General features: G+C 38.8%; 2 protein-coding genes across 2 annotated transcripts; one reads left to right on the plus strand and one right to left on the minus strand.

Annotated features, from left to right (window-relative positions):
* Nucleotides 1-635: 635 nt before the first annotated feature.
* Nucleotides 636-10,796, minus strand: PSMA2 (proteasome 20S subunit alpha 2). Its single transcript, XM_045864937.2, has 8 exons — nucleotides 10,652-10,796; nucleotides 6,949-7,025; nucleotides 6,120-6,252; nucleotides 4,523-4,645; nucleotides 3,713-3,794; nucleotides 2,137-2,210; nucleotides 1,006-1,063; nucleotides 636-917 (listed from the first exon to the last, which is right to left on the minus strand). Exons 1-8 carry the CDS (start codon nucleotides 10,690-10,692, stop codon nucleotides 801-803), a joined length of 705 nt encoding a protein of 234 aa, XP_045720893.1. The 5' UTR covers nucleotides 10,693-10,796; the 3' UTR covers nucleotides 636-800.
* Nucleotides 10,797-10,895: 99 nt separating this feature from the next.
* On the plus strand, nucleotides 10,896-15,426 carry MRPL32 (mitochondrial ribosomal protein L32). The gene is made up of 3 exons (XM_045864938.2): nucleotides 10,896-11,062; nucleotides 12,447-12,628; nucleotides 14,872-15,426. Exons 1-3 carry the CDS (start codon nucleotides 10,933-10,935, stop codon nucleotides 15,124-15,126), a joined length of 567 nt encoding a protein of 188 aa, XP_045720894.1. The 5' UTR covers nucleotides 10,896-10,932; the 3' UTR covers nucleotides 15,127-15,426.
* The last annotated feature ends 2,849 nt before the right edge of the window (nucleotides 15,427-18,275 follow it).

Here is an 18,275-nt window from a genome sequence, read left to right on the forward strand (position 1 = left end):
AGTTCACATTATTTGCCTACTTGTACGAGCCTTAATTTGCCACAAAGGTTCTGATTACACTGAGCTTACATGAATGAGGGAGAGCCTTAAGCCATAGCTTTGATGTTTAAGTATTAGGATTTTATTTCCAGCACTTATGTTCATCCTTGAGTTTAAAAAGTCTAGTAGAATCTAAGGGACTCCTTTTAAATATGTTTACCTACTTGTGATGGAGAAACCAACAGGAATCAGTCCACCATTTATTTACTTGCATCACGGATTTCCTATAGGAGACTCTTGGGCCTAGCACGCTTCACAGCTCGAGTGCAACCTGTGTCCTAGGGTTTCACTGATGCACACCTAACGGTGCCAAAAAACACCTATGCTTCCTATTGTCTCATGAATCCACGAAAGCACGCAGATTCTCCCAGCTCTAAACGCAGTGATGTTTACCAAAATTAGCATTTGCTTTTTACCGACACAGAGACAACATCTGACAGTAAAGAGTGTAGCAAGATTTGACTGAACCAAAATTGCAAGAAGACTAACAAGTGATTTCACCATTCTGCTCTGCAATGTAGTTTCCGGAAGTCAACTGTGATAAAAAGCAGGAAATGACTATTTCAAAATTTTACTAACTCCTAAAAAGCTGGAAGTTGGATTTAACAGTTTATTATGATTTATAAGTGTCATTTTAAAAACTTCAGTCCATTAAACCATGTAGAAATAAGTATGCAAAAAGTCTGCAAAACAAAACATACTTTAAACATGTTTAAGTAGAGGGATTATCTGAAATTCCGGATTTTTCAGTCACTTAGTTATTATGCTATGGCCGCCAAGTAATCCTTAACTTCAGTCGGAGTGAGCCTCCTGAATCCGGCTTCATTGCAGATTCCAACCTCTATGTTGTCTTCTGTCATTTGCCCTTCAAAGCTTTCCTATTGAAGAGGGAGGGCAAAAGGTCAATTTTCCAAGCATTTACTTATAAAACTCATTATAAATCCCATTGTTAGAAATTGTGCTAACCTTTAGGGTTAATATGGCTGTATGAATGGCATCTTCAAGTTCCAGGTCTTCATTATATCTAAAGAATTTTTTGAAAAAACAATGATTTATGGCACAATTTACATTATTTATGATTATTTAAACCTGGTAACAGCAGCACTAAGAATTTTTAAAAATCTAAAACACTCCTAAAAATACTAAGCTACAGATTAATTCTTTTAGTCCACTCACTGCAATAGCTGTCCCCAAATAAGAATTATTTGGCATGCATTCCTAAATTCATGAAGCTTGAAACCCTAACAGGAATATAAATATTTTAATATAATCAGAATATCGTGGCAATGTTATATTTTTTTAAATAAAGAAATCAGGCCTTTGCTAAAATTTCTTATGTTTGTTCTTGTAAGTTTTAACTTCATGTGAAATGTTTGAAGACTCACTATTAATATGTAAAAGGAAAGTGCTTTATGAAAGATCTTAAATTATTTAAGTGTACCAATTAATCCCAGGTTTAAGATTTTTAGTAATCTTAACATTATGTGAAAAATGTACCGAGAAGGTTCATCTGTTGGTTCTAGTCAATTACAAACTTCTGCCATTCAAAATGGTGGACTAATGCTGAGTCCAGAATACAGCTGGAAATAAGAGCAGGTTGTTGTGCTACGGTAGTGACAGATTTTTACGTGGTACTCCACTTTTCATCAAGCATATATGTCATATATTTAATCTACCATTAATACCAGGTATTTGGCTTCACAATTTTTTTCTGTAATTGTCATAATGTAAACTATTATCACTTAACTCACTTAAACTTTCCTCCCAAATTTCTTACTCCAAATCCAACGATTTTTCATTTTGTTTTTTAGATTGTAGGAGAAGAAACAAAGTAAAAATTAGAAACAACATTTAGGAAACAACTATAAGAATGTAGAAAGAAAAGTTCTTAAATATCTAGTATTACCACTTAATATACTGAAGACTAGGAAGCCAGGGTGGAGAGAAGTTTTTGTTTATTTTATTTCTAACTAGGCTACACAAGTGAGTATTTGAATACAAAGTAATAAAACAAACATGTTTAGATTCATATTAATGATTTAAAGAGAGCTGAGAACCATGAAGTAAGCTGGCTAAATCTAGTTACCGTTAGCCTACCTTTTCTCGAGGAAAGTCTTCCCATTCACATAGTTCTTTCCCATTGCTGTAGCTTTCCAGGCAAAGTAAGCTCCCTAATCAGGAAAAGAGGATAAGCCATATTTTAGATCATTAATCTTACTAGAGCACCCTGCCATCTCTTCTTTAGTTCTATAGATTTGTCTCTGACTTCTAAGTTCACGGAATATTGGAATGCAATGGAATATATCACAAAATAGGCTATTTTTAGAAAAGGTAAGTAACAAAAAGGCATGAAGACACTTCTAGAGGTTATGGAGAGGTTCAGTATTTGGATTGTGGTGACAGCTTTCTCAGGTATTTACACCCACCAAAACTCATCAAATTGTGTATTTTGAATATGTGTAATTCATGGTATACAATTTATGTGAAAAAGTCGGTTAAAGGAAACAGGTTAACTTAAGGCAAATAAGCCAAAGTATTATTTCAGCTTACTAGGATTGAAGGGCTCTAAAAATCTATCATATATGTATGAAAAATGATGAGCAAGTCTTTATTACTGCTGAATAAATTAAAAAGAGACAGCATTTCATTAAAAATATTTCATAGTTCTGATATTTCATAACCTAACATTAAATGAAAGCAGCAATATATTGTGTATAACATGGCCTCATCTGTTGGAAAAAATATCTATGCACACACACAAGAAAAACACTTAAAGAAACATACTTTAAAACAACTGCCTTTTGGATAGAACAGGGAAGAAAAGGGCAAAAAATGAAACCTGGATGCCAGTGACGGTGGCTTCTGCTACCCCAATGGAAGGAAGGGAAGAGGGCTTGTCGTTTAGCTTCAGCAGCTCAGAGATGGGGTCATAGACACGGTTACCTCTCAAAATACTTAAGTTTTCTCATTTAAGTAACTACCAACCAAAATACTTCTCTTTTGCTTTCTTAGATTACAAGGTTAGAGTTTAAGATTGACACTGGGTGAACTTGTAATTATTTAATGATCCACACACTTGGAAAGATCCGTTCCTAATCATGAATTTTTTTTCCTCCGGTTTTCCTCACAGCAAATGAGATGGTTGTGAAGCAGTAGTAGCATCTACAAACAGCTTCAAACTCAGGTACCGATCTTCTGCTTTCCAGGAAACAAGCTCACCCACTTTGCAGAGCACTGGCTTCACAAGTTACATCTGTGTTTGTGCAGGAAGAGTCCCCCTTGAGCCAGCCCCAGGCTTAAATGGACAGCAAGGAGTACAGCACTGTCCTCTAGACACAAGTTTTTCATCACATTTGTCAAAGTAACACAATTCCACCTACTTGAAGAGATTTGATAACAACTATTTCAACAAATCGTTCAAGTATGTGAGGTTAATGAATAAGAGAAGGCAGAAAAACAGAGGGCAGAACTAATGTACCCTCTTTATCACAAGACTGTATTACCAACATTTTAAATGTGCAAATGAATATGCACTACTCCATACGTTCTAAAGCCCCAGTGGAAAAGAAAAAAGGACATACTGCTAAATTTTAAACTTTTCGTGGTTACTGTTTTTATTAGATGTTCAAAGAGTACTTTAACAAATCCCTCCAATATGTCTGACAATACTTACAGATGGATCAGACTGAAATAAATATGGTCGCCCCTCATTCCAACCACAAATTAGTAGGGAAACTCCAAATGGACGAACACCACTAAAAAAAAGAAAAATGAAATTACTTGGCATCTTCATGGTGTTAAAGTCAACCTAAGGTAAGGATTTATTAATACTCTTAAGTATTAATGAAGCATATCATCAGGTAAAATGAATTAGTCTTGTAAATTCCTTAAGAAGGATTTCCTACCCTTCTGAACAAATCAATTCAAAACAAATTCTCTTTATGGTACTAAGGAACACTAATCAAATCATCCTAGTAAATGGAGAGACACAAATATTGGGGTTAATCTGGAGTAACATCTTGTGTCTTAGCAAAATGACAACTTTCAAAAAATGCAGCTTTTCCACTAGCAACTACCTTTATACTACCTCATCCACATGCACACCCAGATTCGAGAATTAAAAGAATATGGATGTATCAAAGAGTTATTGCTTTCATCATGTGCTTATAATCATTTCTGGTTGGAAAGATAAGTTTGGAAGCAGCAGCAATCACTGTCTGCCCATAAAGAAGTGTTTTAATCACTGGCAAAAGAAAATTATCTAGAAACTGCTTTCTGCAATTATATCAAGAAACCACTCTAATTTTTTCCTTAAGAAAATGTTCTAGATCCAATTACGATCAGAAATATCCATCATAGTGATCTTCTCTACCTATTAAATAAATAGAGGAATAGTAAGTCCTCTTTTTAAATACATCCACTCTTCTAAAATGGTTTCTTTTTTCTAACTCATGACACATTTCAAACAATAAAATCAACTTACCCTGACTGAGTGTATTCTTGCATCACTGAAGCTACTCTCTGTACCAGCTGCGCTGTGGGAATGGGTTCTTGGTAAACGAGATAGTATTGCTGAGCTAGTTTTCGAGCTCTGTGCACGAGCACTCTAACAAACAAGGAAGAAGTAAGATTTAATTAAAATCTCAACACTCCGCTATGTAACGACTCTTCTCCTCCTATAGACATATACGTACAGCACAAGACTTACGTGTATCTGTGTAATAGCAGCAACCAGCTCAAAGCTAGTCTTGCTCTGACATCTGATTCCAGTTAACTTACAAGAAGACACCAGAGCAACACAGAGGAGCTGAGCCATAGGAGATGGGACAAGGATAAGACAAACGGAAGAAAATCAGGGACAAGGGGTACCAGTCAGCTCGGCAGGAATAGATTTAGTGTGCACAATGGGAGCTCTACCTCCCTCCAAGGCTTCTTCAAGATTGTGCCCCCTTTCCCGAGGGCAGTCATCTTGTCTTTCTATCTCAGTCAAGCCAAAACACATAAAAGCCCACATGACAGTACACGTATGTACGTACGTACACACACGTACACACACACACACACGTACACACACTTTTTTTTCACTCTGCTTCAATCCTTTCCACAGATTTCACTTCAAAGAGTACCCTTTAGAGATTAAGGAACAGCAAGAAACTATTCATAACTTAAAAAGTTTTTTTTAATTATTAAAAAATATTAAGAATACTGTATATGATAATCAAATACATTAGCAAGACAAACAGGATGTACCTTTACCCGCTCCTGTACTGCGGATCTGAACCATGCACATTACCCCTCGGCCTAAGAGTCAGTTTATCCTCAGCGGTCCTGTCCTGTCAGTGTATTTCACGAGTACACTGCGGCATCCCTTCCATCCAATGGTAACAGGATCTACTGTAGTGAAGCCTGACCACATCCCAGCAACACTGTTGCTTTTTCTGATTCATTAAAGTGAAACTTTGGTTCTACCTGTGTTGTTTCCCAAAAATCAGGAATGAAGTGATTAATACCCTTTTTACTTGTTAAATGACAAACAGAGAGAGCTGCCAATCTCTTTCAACTTGCTAGTACCCTGACATAACAAAGGCCCTAATGTTTCACTCCAGTGGCCTTTGAGAATTCTGTCCCTTTGCTAAGAACACAAATAAATATATTGGGGTTAACTCTGAGTGGTAATGCTTGCTTTCTTTTGCTGCCTGATCACTTTTTTTAAATACAGTTTATTGTAAGTTCTATTGCTTTTGTTTTTAAAATGCATTAGAGAACAGCCTCGTCCTTGAATAGTAGAAGAGGGGTTGTGATCAGAAGGGAAAGATCACTAAACAGAGGTTAAGAGAAGTACTGGCTCTCCTCTTTTGCAACGGAGTGGCACTGAGTTATCCCTAAAGCGACCCTTAGTGTAGTCCATGCAGGCAAGCGAAATTCTGCCGCCAATGATGCCGCCCGCGGGTGCGAAACAAAGTACAAAAATAAAGGGTTGGGAGATTAAAGGAAAAACATCCCTTCATTTTTCTCCTCAAGGTACAAATTACAAACAGTTTGCACAATGGTGAAAAAAACAACAAACAGTGTAAAAGTACCTGTAGTCTGGGCCCATGCCACTATACACCAGGCCTATATGCTTGGTAATTGGTTCCACTTTGTGTACACTTCGCTCGTCATACAGAATGGATTTCTGTTTCTTCTCAGTTGCTAATACCACGCCATTTGCAGCTTTAAAAAAAAAAAGTGCTCAATGTTTAGTCACTTGAAGACTACCTCAACAGTTTTCTAATTATGGATGCAATTCATCCAAGCTCCTTTATTTCCTCTTACTTATAAAACCTTCTCTATATTAAAATCACCTAAGAAACGGTAAATCCATTTTTCCCTCACTGGTCATCTATATTGTGCTAAGGAATCCCTATAGCTAAATGAATTACCCAACATCTCTTCAAGTATTCCAGGACACCTAAGGGTCCATACATTTTAAAATAACGGACTTCTGCCTACTTGGCTACTGTTCTTATAATTTGAAATGTAATCAATGATACAGGCTTTAAAAAAAAGGGGCGGAATCTTTAGATTAAGTTTTATCATTAACTTTTTCTAAATTATAGAAAGGGTAAAAACTGTATATAATTAGTGGAAAAACAAAAGAATATTCAGTTTTCTCAATGGGAAAGACTGTGGGTTATTACAACTAAGAGATAAAGGAGCTACATTTATTTTGGAAAAAAATTTTAACCATCTTCTTAGACTTACTGGCTTATTACTTTTTTTAAACTTCAAAATACTGTAAATCAACAGAAAGAACTGTTAAAAATTATGCTGCCCTAGCTATTTATTTGTATTAATTACTAAATAATTCCAAAAGAACTTTAGGATAACTATTAACAGGCATCTGAAATGAATGAAACATTTAATTACCTTTAATTCCCACTGAAGGGGCTCCTCCAGCTACAGCAGCCAAAGCATATTCAATCTGGACAAGTTTACCAGATGGGCTTAAAAAGAAACAAAGGTATTTGCTAAATTCACGTATCTTCAAATATGTATAATAGAAATATCTCAGAGAGAGGGCAGATATTTAGGTCAAATCCATTAACCAAATACCAACGAATAGCTGAGCTTTCACATTATAAAGCTGTACAGAAATTGAATTTACCAGGCAATGTGAACATATTCATAGTGAAGCCCTTATTTTTCCTTTCCACCCCGCCCCCCTTGTCTGCTTCTTAAAGCACCATCATCATTACTGTTGCCTTTTACCACTTCCCAGGCTTGTGACTTTGGGCTACTTAGCCCCACTGTGTCTCAGTTTTCACAGTGGGGATAATAGTACTGTACCTATTTCAAAAGATTGTTGTGAAGATTAAATAAAGTGATGCCTTTTGTTCCTGGCACAAAATTAGCAGTAAGTAAATACCAAACAGTAATGTTATTATGAACATGTATGTGTCTGTTAAATACCAAACAACAGCATATATTTCGTATGAGGGGAGTTACACATTTTGGAAAGTAGGCATGGCCTAAGATGTAAGACCTTGCTATCACCCATGACAAAATATTTTCTATGTAAGGCTATTTCTAGAAGCTGTGAGCTGGTGATACTTAACATATCTGATTCCATGGGTTTTGTAGCCAAATACTAGCCCTGAACTGGCTTTGAAGATCACACTTCGTTTCAATCCAGTTGTTAAGTTAAAACACCACGAATTCGCAGACTAACCTAATTTTACAGATAAAGAAAAAGTTCTTCAGTGAAAGTAATTTGTCTAGAATGACACAACTTGGTCCATATCTCCAGTCTACTAATGAAAATATAACCTTGAGTTTCAGAAGGTCATTTCTTTCATCTTCATAAAATTATGGATACTCTGTCACTCAATCCTCAGCTTTGTTCCAGACACACAGACCACTCTTAGAATTCAAAAACCCCTTTGATAAACTAACATCTGTCTGGAATGCATTTCACCTTCCTCTGGTGAACTCTCCTGGTCATCCCTCAATCTTTAGTAGAAATGTCATGTTCTTAGAGAAGCTGTCCTGACCATCCAGACTAGGTTGAATCCCATACGCTCATGCCTATGATGTCCCATACTTCCTCTCTGGCTAAGATTCATCATGCTTAAATTAGTCTTACAATGTTTGTCTTCCTCAACCAAGTGTGAGGAAGCTCTGTTCGGTCAGTATTCTAACATATAACCTAGTACCAGGAATCACAATCATTTGGCTGACAGAGACACAACCAGACCTATATATGGAATAAGCCTAGGTGTGGCAGTTTAAAGACTCTTAAATGACAAAATTAGTTACCTTGAGTGAAACAACATCAATAGGTATTTAAATTTTTAAAATTAGGCTGCACATGTTTTATTAGTCACTATTTCAATAATCCTATCATGATTCACTAGGTCCATTCAGCTTTCAATTATTGTTCAAAATCTAACTCAAATACTCCTGGGGAACATTTTAAAGGCTCAGGTAAACTTAAATATACCTTCTCTCTGTTCCCACAATCACCTGCATACACATCTACCATTGCAACTTCCTATAGGAAAGCTCACCAGTCTGTGAGCTCACTGAGCAATCAACAATCTTTGTAGTCAGTCATGCCACTAGCCCATTCCAAAGTACCAGCATCTCTACCTGGGATAACTGATACAGCCTTCTAACTAGTTTTCCTCTTTTCCACTCTTACTTCAATCCCCCTAGCCAGAGTTACCATTGCACCACATCACCTCTCACTTAAATCCTGTAATAACTTCCTGGTTCACTTAAAATACAAACTTCTTATTCTGGCCTACAGGGCTCTGCGAGAGTGGCCCTACCCACGCTAACTCGTTGCTCACTATACTCTAGCACACTGGCCTTATTATCAGTTCCCGTAGTTCAAGCTCTCTCCCAACTTCAGGACTTTCACATATCCTCTTTCCTCTGTCCACCAGTCTCTCTACCCCTAAATCTTCAAACAGTTGGCTTTTTTCACCTTCTGGTCTCACAATTCACCCCCAAGCACTGGTTTTTCCTGACTATCCAATCTACAGCTATGTTTCTTCTTTTACTCCCTTTTAATAAAAATGCCTGAGTAAGAGAAAAACTTTTTTCCAGAATGCATTAGTAGACACCAATTTGTTTACTCATACCCTCAAATGAATGTAATCCACAAGAACACTTTTTCATCCTATCATACAGCCTCATAACTTCCACCACTATAGTTTAATTCTGATTATAACAGGCTAGAAACAAAATTTTTAAATCAAAACAGAGTTGAACCATTATGTTAAAAAACAAGTTTATTTTAATAAATTATTACAGATGGATTCAGTCCCTGATGATGTTTTATGTTTCAGCTCCACTTATCCTAAAGAAAGAATTACACTTTCTTAAAGAACCAAGTTTGCTTTGTTCACAAATATGAAGTGATTCTTTAGCAAATATTGTTCTCTATCATTGTATGTTGTTACAGACAGACGTTTAAAAAATCCTCATTTATTACTGAAAACTGCCAAGTGTAAGGCAAGTATTTTAGTGTTTTAAAAAGACCCCATACAGTAACAGAAAGTGTATTAATTTTATCATCAGAAAGATCCCAGTTTGAATGTGAACTCAGCTACTCATCTATGACCCTGGACAAGTTTTAATGTGTTCGGCCTGTGGTTAGTTCATCTGTAAGATGTTGAAATAACATGTATCACACATGGTAGCAGAAAGAAGTAAGAGTAGGCTAAGTGCACCCACACAAGAAAGTACTCAACAAGTTGGATCCCGCTTGCCTTCAGCTGTCAGAGAGAACTGTATTTCAACTAAATGGGAGATTACTGATCCGTGAGAAAATGGTCAAACTAAATCATTACCGGGTCGATTTATTAAACCCTTCGCTGACGGTCTTCTTATATTTGGAACAACAGTTTATCTCAACTGTATTTTGAAAAAAACACTATTATTAATCCCTTGTTCTAAAACAGAAAAGCCTACAATCTTTTGTAAAGTAACATATCCTCCTCACCCCCCCAAAAAATGGCCAAAACGGAAATGTAACCTCGTAGTCTGGGGCCCACAAACACTAGCTGACAGAAAGATTAGCGCTTTCATTTTTAGTCCTTAAACTTCTAACGGGGCATGGAAGAAACCGAAAGCGGGAAGAGGTTTCGAAGTACCAAATGGAGACTGTGAGACTCAGACCTACTGTAACGATGCGGTTTTCCAAAGAGAAAAAAGAGACCCCAAAGACCTGACCAAGATTCCAAGGTCCAGAAGCTCCCCCATCAGGCCTACAGGTCAGGAAGGAAATCCTGAGTTCCGAACGGGACACCCGGAGGCAGCTAATCCCAAACTGCCTTATTCTCCAGTCCCCAAAGCGAAAGTAAATCCCTAGTTGAGGACCTTACCCTCCCGCAGCCCCAAGGTCGCCCTGGATGCCCAAACCCGAGTTCCCGCGGCTTCCCGGCACCGCTGCTCCCAGGCCGCGCGCGGGCCAAGAAAATGACTTTGCAAAGTCGCATTTCCATCTCTGCTTCCTACTGGGCCCCCCGGAAGCATCAAGCCAGAGACTAGGACGGGAAAAACGGGGCAGAGGGAACTCCTACAACCTCGGCTCCGCGGAGGACTTTGGGAGCCCCTTCCATACCTGAATGTAGTCAGCGAAAAGCTGTAACCGCGCTCCGCCATCTTTACCTGGAGTGCCAAAGCACATCCGCACACATGCGCACTGGGGCCGGTTGCTTTCCATTTCCCCTCACCACGCCTTCCTTTTTCTCTCTCTGATTGGAGGAGAGTCAGAGACGCTCCAGGGACTTGCTGGGCGATGTAGTTCCAGCAGCCAGGTTTGCCGGACGCTGCGTCTCTGCGCATGCTCGAGGCGGGGGCGGGACGCAGCAGCGAGGTGGGCGTGGTCTTCGGGCGAGGAAGATGGCGTCGGCCATGCTGGTGCTTGTCGTCCCACCGTGGCCGGCAGCCCGAGGACTCCTCCGGAGCTGTTGGGAACTACTACAGCGGAAACTTCAGCAGAGCGGACCAGGTTTTCCCAGTCTTCCGTGGGGTACGTAAGGAAGGCCGCCGTGGAGAAGAGATCGGATGAGGGGACTCCAGGCAGCTTGGTAGACACCGCTTATATTTCGCTCTCCTCCCCCGTTTTGATCCTCCGCGGCGCGTAGGGGACGTTGTCCGGGGTAATTCCTTACTTAGAAACTGGAAGCAGTTGCTTTTGCCTCCCCCAACCCCCAAAGACAGAAAAAGTCCTCTGATTGTCCCATTCATACACAGAATGTAACCCAGCTTGTTAGCTTAGGTCGGGTTCGCCACTATCTAGATCCTGTTTCCATGTTAGTGTTCCCACCCCCTGAAGCAGCTTGTCCTCCCTGTGTGGTGTTTGAGCTCTGCAGTTGAATCCTGCTGATCCCTGTGTTTTCCCCGGAAACTAATTTTAGTTAGAAGGATCTTAGATGTTAAAACTGTCGTTACTTTGACATTTACATTCTACGTTTATTTCCAAGGTGTCCCGAACATAATAATACCCAGGGAGCCTGAACGGAGAGCCCATGATAAGCCAAAGCCTACGTGGACTTCCTGGGAAAGCTCCACACCGACCCGTTAGGTAGCACCACTTTTCAGCTGAGGAAGCAGGCTCATGAAGGTCCCAAGGTCACACAGGCCGGCCAGAGCTTGTGCTGTTAACCACTGAGCTGTGCTTCGCGATACTTACAGATACATTGAAAAGGAATACCAGTTGCTAAATGTTAGACAGCTTTGTTTGTTTTTAAGAGTTCCTAAAACCAAAAGACATATTCTAGGTCTGAGGAAGAGCAGGGAAAGGATAAAGCAAAACTGAAACGTTGATAGTCCTATAAGTAAATATCATGCAGAGTGGTGAGCTAGTGCTTTTCTTTAGAGAACAGACAGTAATCAAGTATTACGAAGAACTAAGTGACTTAAAGGGCCTACCAGGCTATGTGACAGAGGAACTAACTCAGTTGGAATATAATAAGAAGGTGCCAAGAGGCAGTTATCTGAGTGCAGGTTGGAAATATATTTTGAGAATCTCAAGCTTAGATTTACTTGTAAAGTAAATAGGAACTGCCTACCAAGTAGAATGTGGACAGTTGGAGTGATTTATTCATGTTTACTACTAAACCCCTGAGTTCTGTATTTCAGAAGGTGAGAAACTTGGTGGTAGAATTTTACTGATTCATTTCAGCAGGTGCCTCTAAGAAAAACTTCTATTCATGTTGTTTAAAATTGCTTTATGTATGAGTTTTAGTGTATTTTAATAGCTAAGGCTTCTGTTTAATGTCTATTGAGTGTAATACTCTAAATTTTATATATGTCTATTGACGTATCACTGTTGATTGTTAAGGAGGATGATATGTAAAGAGTCATTTAGAAACTAGAAATCCATGGTGTATTTCCACGTTTTGTTTTTGTAGGACCAGCATTAGCAGTCCAAGGTCCAGCTATATTTACAGAACCAGCAAATGATACCAATGGAAGTAAGGAAATTTTCAGCCTTTCCGATAGTATCTTTTGGATGGCAGCTCCTAAGAACAGACGCAGCATTGAAGTTAACCGCTGTAGGAGAAGAAACCCTCAGAAGCTTATTAAAGTTAAGGTAATATGTTGATTTTTGTGGGTGTGCTTTCTCTCACATCCACCACTGCATCTCCTCTTGGTACTTATATAGCCTGTGGGTAAATCATTCTTAGAGCTTATACATGTACTTCCCTCTGGCCTAAATAAAATAATAGCATTCTCATTGTGTATGTTTATGTGTCTATAGTCCTGTAGCCTAAATATTAGGACCACAGTCAAGGAGAGAGTTTGGAGTCTGGATGGAGGACTAGGTTGTGAATAACCTATGTGAATTTTGTTAGGAGCTGGTGATTTGGAGTCATATGTGGGTAAACATCTTAATCATGGCAGAGTCTAAAATTAAAGTCAGAAGCAGTAGGTATATTAGATCTCAAGTTTTACTAACCCATACGTATTTATCCTATCTTTCCCTGTGACAAATAAAATAACGGTGAAAAAAAATCCTTAGGTAATAAAAATAGCTAACATCTATTAAGTGCCCCTGATGTGTCTAAGTGCTTGATGTGAATTATCTCACCAAATCCTCACAATAACCCTTCAAAGTAAATATAGCTTTGCTCATTTTTAGGATTGAAGAAACTGAGACAAAAAGAATTTGCCTGTAGTCACAAACAACTATTAAGTGGTAGAGGGAGGATGTGAGCCTAGGCACTCTGATTCTTGAACTCACACTCTTCTCTTGAAACTTTCTGGTGTGTTCCTGTCCTCAGACAATTCCAGATCTCCACTACCATTCCACCCCTTCTCCCTGCCCCCATGGAAATACTCTTCATTGATCTAGTAAACAAAAATTACAGTGTTTATTATTACCTTTGATTTGTTAACTTATGATTTTAACAGCCATGATCTGAGTTACTGTTTGCTCCATGACATTCCCCTGCAGATGAAACTCAAGAACAGAGAATTGACTTTTCATAAACTTCCAACATTCAGTATTAAACCAGGCCCTTAGAACTCAAGCCAAAAAGTATTACTGAGTCACATTTGGAACTGGACTTAAAGTCTGAAACTGGAAAGTATGTCATTAAAACACTATACAATTTGGTTGAGAGACTTTACAATTTTAGGAATGAGAGTAAGCTGTTCCATGAATTCCCTCATTGCGTTTATTCTAAGGGAGAAGAATAGCACCCTGTGGATTCATTTTCTTCACTGAATTGCTTCCAGCTACACATAGTATATTATGCTGGTGCTTTGATCAGGAAGAGAGCACCGACTGTATCGTTCCCATACCTTCAGTTAGACATGCAATCCAGTGTCCAGTGTAGCAAGGAAAATGAGAAGTTGGTGAGGCAAGTCACTTGCAAGGTTCTTTACTCCTTTCAGAAAATGTAATTCTTTTTTGTCATTGCCTCACAAACGTTTATATGTTAATCTTATGAAGTGTTTGGAATTTCTTTGCTGCTCCTACTTATAATTGTTCTTTTCTACTTCAAATCTACCTTTAGACCACAATGAAAAGATTTCTTCAGAGGTTATAATTGTCTTATTAAAGTTGGGTAGATGTGTGTAAAAACTCATTCTCAAATTGTAGCATGACACGGGAGTTTTACATTAAGGAATAATTAGTGTTCGTTCGTAAAAAGAAAAATTATACCATATACCAGCTATTACACCATATGCCATAGTACACCAGCAGCTTCATATAGGAATTTAAGTTACACTGATAAATCAGGGGAAGCTAGCTGTAAAGTTTGTCACCTTGTCTTCCCCAGGGGTAGATAGAAAAAAAAAAAGTGAGTTCCATTTCCCTTGGTCTCTTATTAAGATGCTGGCTCTATGGATCCCCCCATTGTGTTGAAGAACTCCTTATTAGATATTTAGTATTTGAAGGTGGGAGAATAGAGTATCATTTTACCTAATATGGCTGTTATGTTTAAGTAAAAATGTACCAGGTTCATAGTTGGTAGACCTGAGTTCTAGTCCCACTTTTTCTATTAATTCAAACTTGTTTGTCCTCAGTTTCCCTATTAAAGTGACAATGAGGGGCGCCTGGGTGGCTCAGTCGGTTGGGTGTCCAATTCTCAATCTCATCTCAGGTCTTGATCTCGGGGCCGTGAGTTCAAGCCCCACGTTGGGCTCTGCAATGGGCATGGAGCCTACTTTAAAAAAAAAATTAAAGTGAAGTTGAACTAGATGGTATATGACCTTATGCAACATGAACAGTCCAAGAAAGTTCAAGTGTAAGCATTATTCCTGTCCATGATTACATGTGCATTATTAGGCCTCTTGTTAAAATATGTTTCTGTTGTTTTTTTAAAGAACAATATTGACGTTTGTCCTGAATGTGGTCACCTGAAACTGAAACACGTCCTTTGTGGCTATTGCTATGAGAAGGTGTGCAAGGAGACTGCAGAAATCAGAAGACAGATAGGGAAACAAGAAGGGGGCCCTTTTAAGGTTCCTTCCGTGGAGACTGTGGTGTTGTACACAGGAGAGGTGCCGTCTGAACAAGATCGCGGTAAGAGAATCATTGAACGAGACAGGAAGCGACCATCCTGGTTCACCCAGAATTAAGACCAAAGGTGTTTGAAGAGGATAACTTCATATAAAACATTTGTCCTGAAAGAGAGGAAAATTCTTTGTTTTCATGTTGGTTTTGAGCTTGTTTTTAAATCATCAATCTAGTGTAAAATGTTCTCTCAAAGCAGTTAGTTTTGTGGGGTAATTTGAAGAAAATACCAGGAGTAAACTCTGAAAATATTTGTTTATACAGAGGCACAATGGGTTAATATGTCTGTTTCTGTTATACTGTAAGGTTTTAAGTAAACATAAAATTTCCAGTACAGAAAAATAAAACAAATGATTTAAAATTCATAGCAAGAATTACGTGTTTTGATTCTGATTTTGTTTGCCAGTGGTTTTTCTTACACAAAAATACACAGATACTTTCATTTAAGTAACACCTGGAAATGGGTTATTTGAATTTTGGGTATTGTTTTTTAAGATGGTGGTTGTGGCAGTAAAAGGAGGTTTGTTCTGTTCAGTTTTGTTTTGTTTTAGCAAATTAAAATTGCCTTTGGTGGAATTTGCTTTATATGGGATTGTATGATGTTAATTTCCTAAGAAATAGTTCTTCATATTTTATACTAAATCACAATGACATTCAGAATTCATTAGATGGCTCATGAGATTTGTATTTTATAGTTTGGGGAGAGATTTTTAAAAGGAGTTATGAGTAGATTCACTAGTATACAGAACATGTATTAAGAATGTAGTCTTCTGCATTTTTCTTCTAATATATCCTTTTAGTTTATTTTTCATTATATCATATGTATCTCTTTGTAGCAATGGTCTCTTTAACTTAACGTAATTCATTTCAAATTTCCCTCTCCCTGCCCCATTCTTGTATCTATCCTGAACCTGAAGTTTCCTATTTTATGTGTTTCCTGCCTCATTCAAAAAAAAGTGAGATAAGTTATTAAAACACACTGAGAGGGGCAGCTGGGTGGTACAGTCGGTTGAGTGTCCGACTCTTGGTTTCAGGGCAGGTCAGGATCTCAGGGTTCTGAGGTGGAGCCTGCATCAGAGTCTCTCCCTCTGCCCCTTCCCCCACTCGTGCACACCCACTCTCTCTCTAAAATAAATTAATCTTTTTAAAAAACACACACACTGAGATAAGTAAGGGAATTACAGTTAAATGGAAAATCAGTAGGTAAAATAATATAAAGCCTAGAGATAGATTTAAATAAAATGCATGCCATATTAGCCTAAATACTTATTGGCAACAGGCAGTGAATTCAACTCAAGTTTTCTTTTCCTTGAAAGAACCTATATGGATAAATCTTACAAGGTAAGACACATGTTCCAGAAACACACAACCATCTTGGTACTAAAACCTGAGGGCCGTCTCTCCTGTGGGACTTCATAATGACAACTCTGAGATGGAGTAATCCATGTTGGTATCCCTAGAAGGAAAATGAATCAATTTCATGAGGTACAGTATAGACCAATACTGTGTTGAAGTACAATTTAGTAAAAACAAATCCTTAAAACTTCCAAAGTATTAGAATCCCAGTAAATAATTTTTTAAGGTTTGGTTCTATCTAAGCATGAAATGGAGATTCTGGAGGAATTGGTTATGTGGGTATTCACACTAAGGCACTCCTCTGCAGATAATTATTTCTTAAACTCTTGACGAGCTTTAGAATTGCTGTGTGTCAAACTTAAGATAAATATACTTCAGGTAGAATCAGTGAGTCATGAAATCTGAGGCCATCTCCATACACCCCTGAATCGTACACTGCCTACTCAGCGTCTCAGCTGCCTGTTTAGCAGAGTGTTGAATTGTGTGCCCCTAGCTAACACATTGTCCTTTGATTTAGCAGCGCGCTCTACATGAGGGAGACCCAGGGAGCATATGTGGGCAGGGTCACTTCTTGTTTGGACAGCTAAATGTTACATAAAATACATCCCCAAATTAGATAGCAAAACCAGATGTCTAGTTTCTGGTAGGAAACAGTGTCCTGAAAGAGTGTTTATCTTTTTTTTTTTTTTTTTTTTAAGAGGTTGTCCCCTTAAAATCATCTTTGAATACATTTTATTACTTCATACTACCAGTTTTTGCTATCAGGAAAAAAAAAAAGCATGAGTTTGAATTAAATGACTCATGTAACTGATTTGTTAATTTTTCTGAACATTGGAAATGATCCCCCTCCCTGCCTGCCCCCTGCCCTCAAGACGTGGAGACATTTTCCCAGGCACTTTTGGAGAGTAAGTCTCCACGAGGGTTCACATTATGTTGTGGTTGGGAGAGGCTGGTGAGGTGCGTGTCACCTCTGAGCTTAATAGCACTCCACTCCAGCTTCCTGACTCTAACCAGGTCCTAGCAGATCATCAGGTTCTGAAAATCTAGTGTGACTTCATTCCATCTCCCTGCCGGCGTCCTTGTTCTAACCCCATCATCTCTCCTGAATTGTTGTTACTATGCACTTTCCAATTGTTAGTTTCCAGTCTTCTCATATTTCTAATTAATTTTCTTTAATAGCTTTTAAATTACAAAAGTGATACATGATTGTAGTTAATGAAACAATGCAAAGTATATAAGCGAAAGTTACAAAGCCTTTCTCTGCCACTACGCCTTGATCACACTACCTAGTATATATGCTTCCAAGTGTCACTGCCCCAAGGTAGTTTAAAGCACACTCGTGGTTGTACCACTCCCCTGGTCAAAACCAGGCTCCTCATTAAACCCTCTCAGGCCTTCACAGTCTGTCCAAGTCTTTGTGCCTGCCCCCTCCACGGTGCAGTGCACACCCCGTCTCTCAGATTGTTGGAATCAACCATCTGGAGCTGTTTGTTGACCACCACCTCGGCAGGCTTCACTCCCCTCCCCGTGCCTTCACTTGGCTTCACTGCCTTTCTCCTACTTGAGTGTCCTCTGGACTCCCTTACTGTTCCTCCTCTTCTCCCCAGCCTTTAGAGTGCCCAAGGCTCCATCCTTGGTGATCTCATCCAGACTTATGGCCTTAAATAACACTGTATGTTGACTCCTTCCAATCTGATATTTCTGGCATGGGCCTCTCCCCTGAACTCTAGACTCATGCTCAGTTGCCTACATGGCATCTCCAGTCGCATGTCTAGCAGATACCTTAAACTCAGGATCCCTGACTCGGAATTCCTTCTCTCCCAGTCCTGCTTCCCCTACTCCCTAGACCTTTCCGTCC

This window comes from Mirounga angustirostris, unplaced genomic scaffold, assembly GCF_029215605.1.
Source record: "Mirounga angustirostris isolate CCGP_5_RB_7025 unplaced genomic scaffold, mMirAng1.0.hap1 SCAF_12, whole genome shotgun sequence".
In the NCBI taxonomy this organism is placed as follows: domain Eukaryota; kingdom Metazoa; phylum Chordata; class Mammalia; order Carnivora; family Phocidae; genus Mirounga; species Mirounga angustirostris.

What these genes read in the sequence shown, in the direction of transcription:
- PSMA2 (XM_045864937.2), bottom strand. Translation starts at nt 10,692, where the DNA reads ATGGCGGAGCGCGGTTACAGCTTTTCGCTGACTACATTCAG. An exon ending in CCCTTCAGTGGGAATTAAAG is followed by an intron (nt 6,253 to 6,948) that starts GTAATTAAATGT and finishes TTTTTTTTAAAG; the next exon opens with CTGCAAATGGCGTGGTATTA. An exon ending in TATTTCAGTCTGATCCATCT is followed by an intron (nt 2,211 to 3,712) that starts GTAAGTATTGTC and finishes TTTCCTGATTAG; the next exon opens with GGAGCTTACTTTGCCTGGAA.
- MRPL32 (XM_045864938.2), top strand. Translation starts at nt 10,933, where the DNA reads ATGGCGTCGGCCATGCTGGTGCTTGTCGTCCCACCGTGGCCGGCAGCC. An exon ending in TTTTCCCAGTCTTCCGTGGG is followed by an intron (nt 11,063 to 12,446) that starts GTACGTAAGGAA and finishes TTGTTTTTGTAG; the next exon opens with GACCAGCATTAGCAGTCCAA. An exon ending in AGAAGCTTATTAAAGTTAAG is followed by an intron (nt 12,629 to 14,871) that starts GTAATATGTTGA and finishes GTTTTTTTAAAG; the next exon opens with AACAATATTGACGTTTGTCC.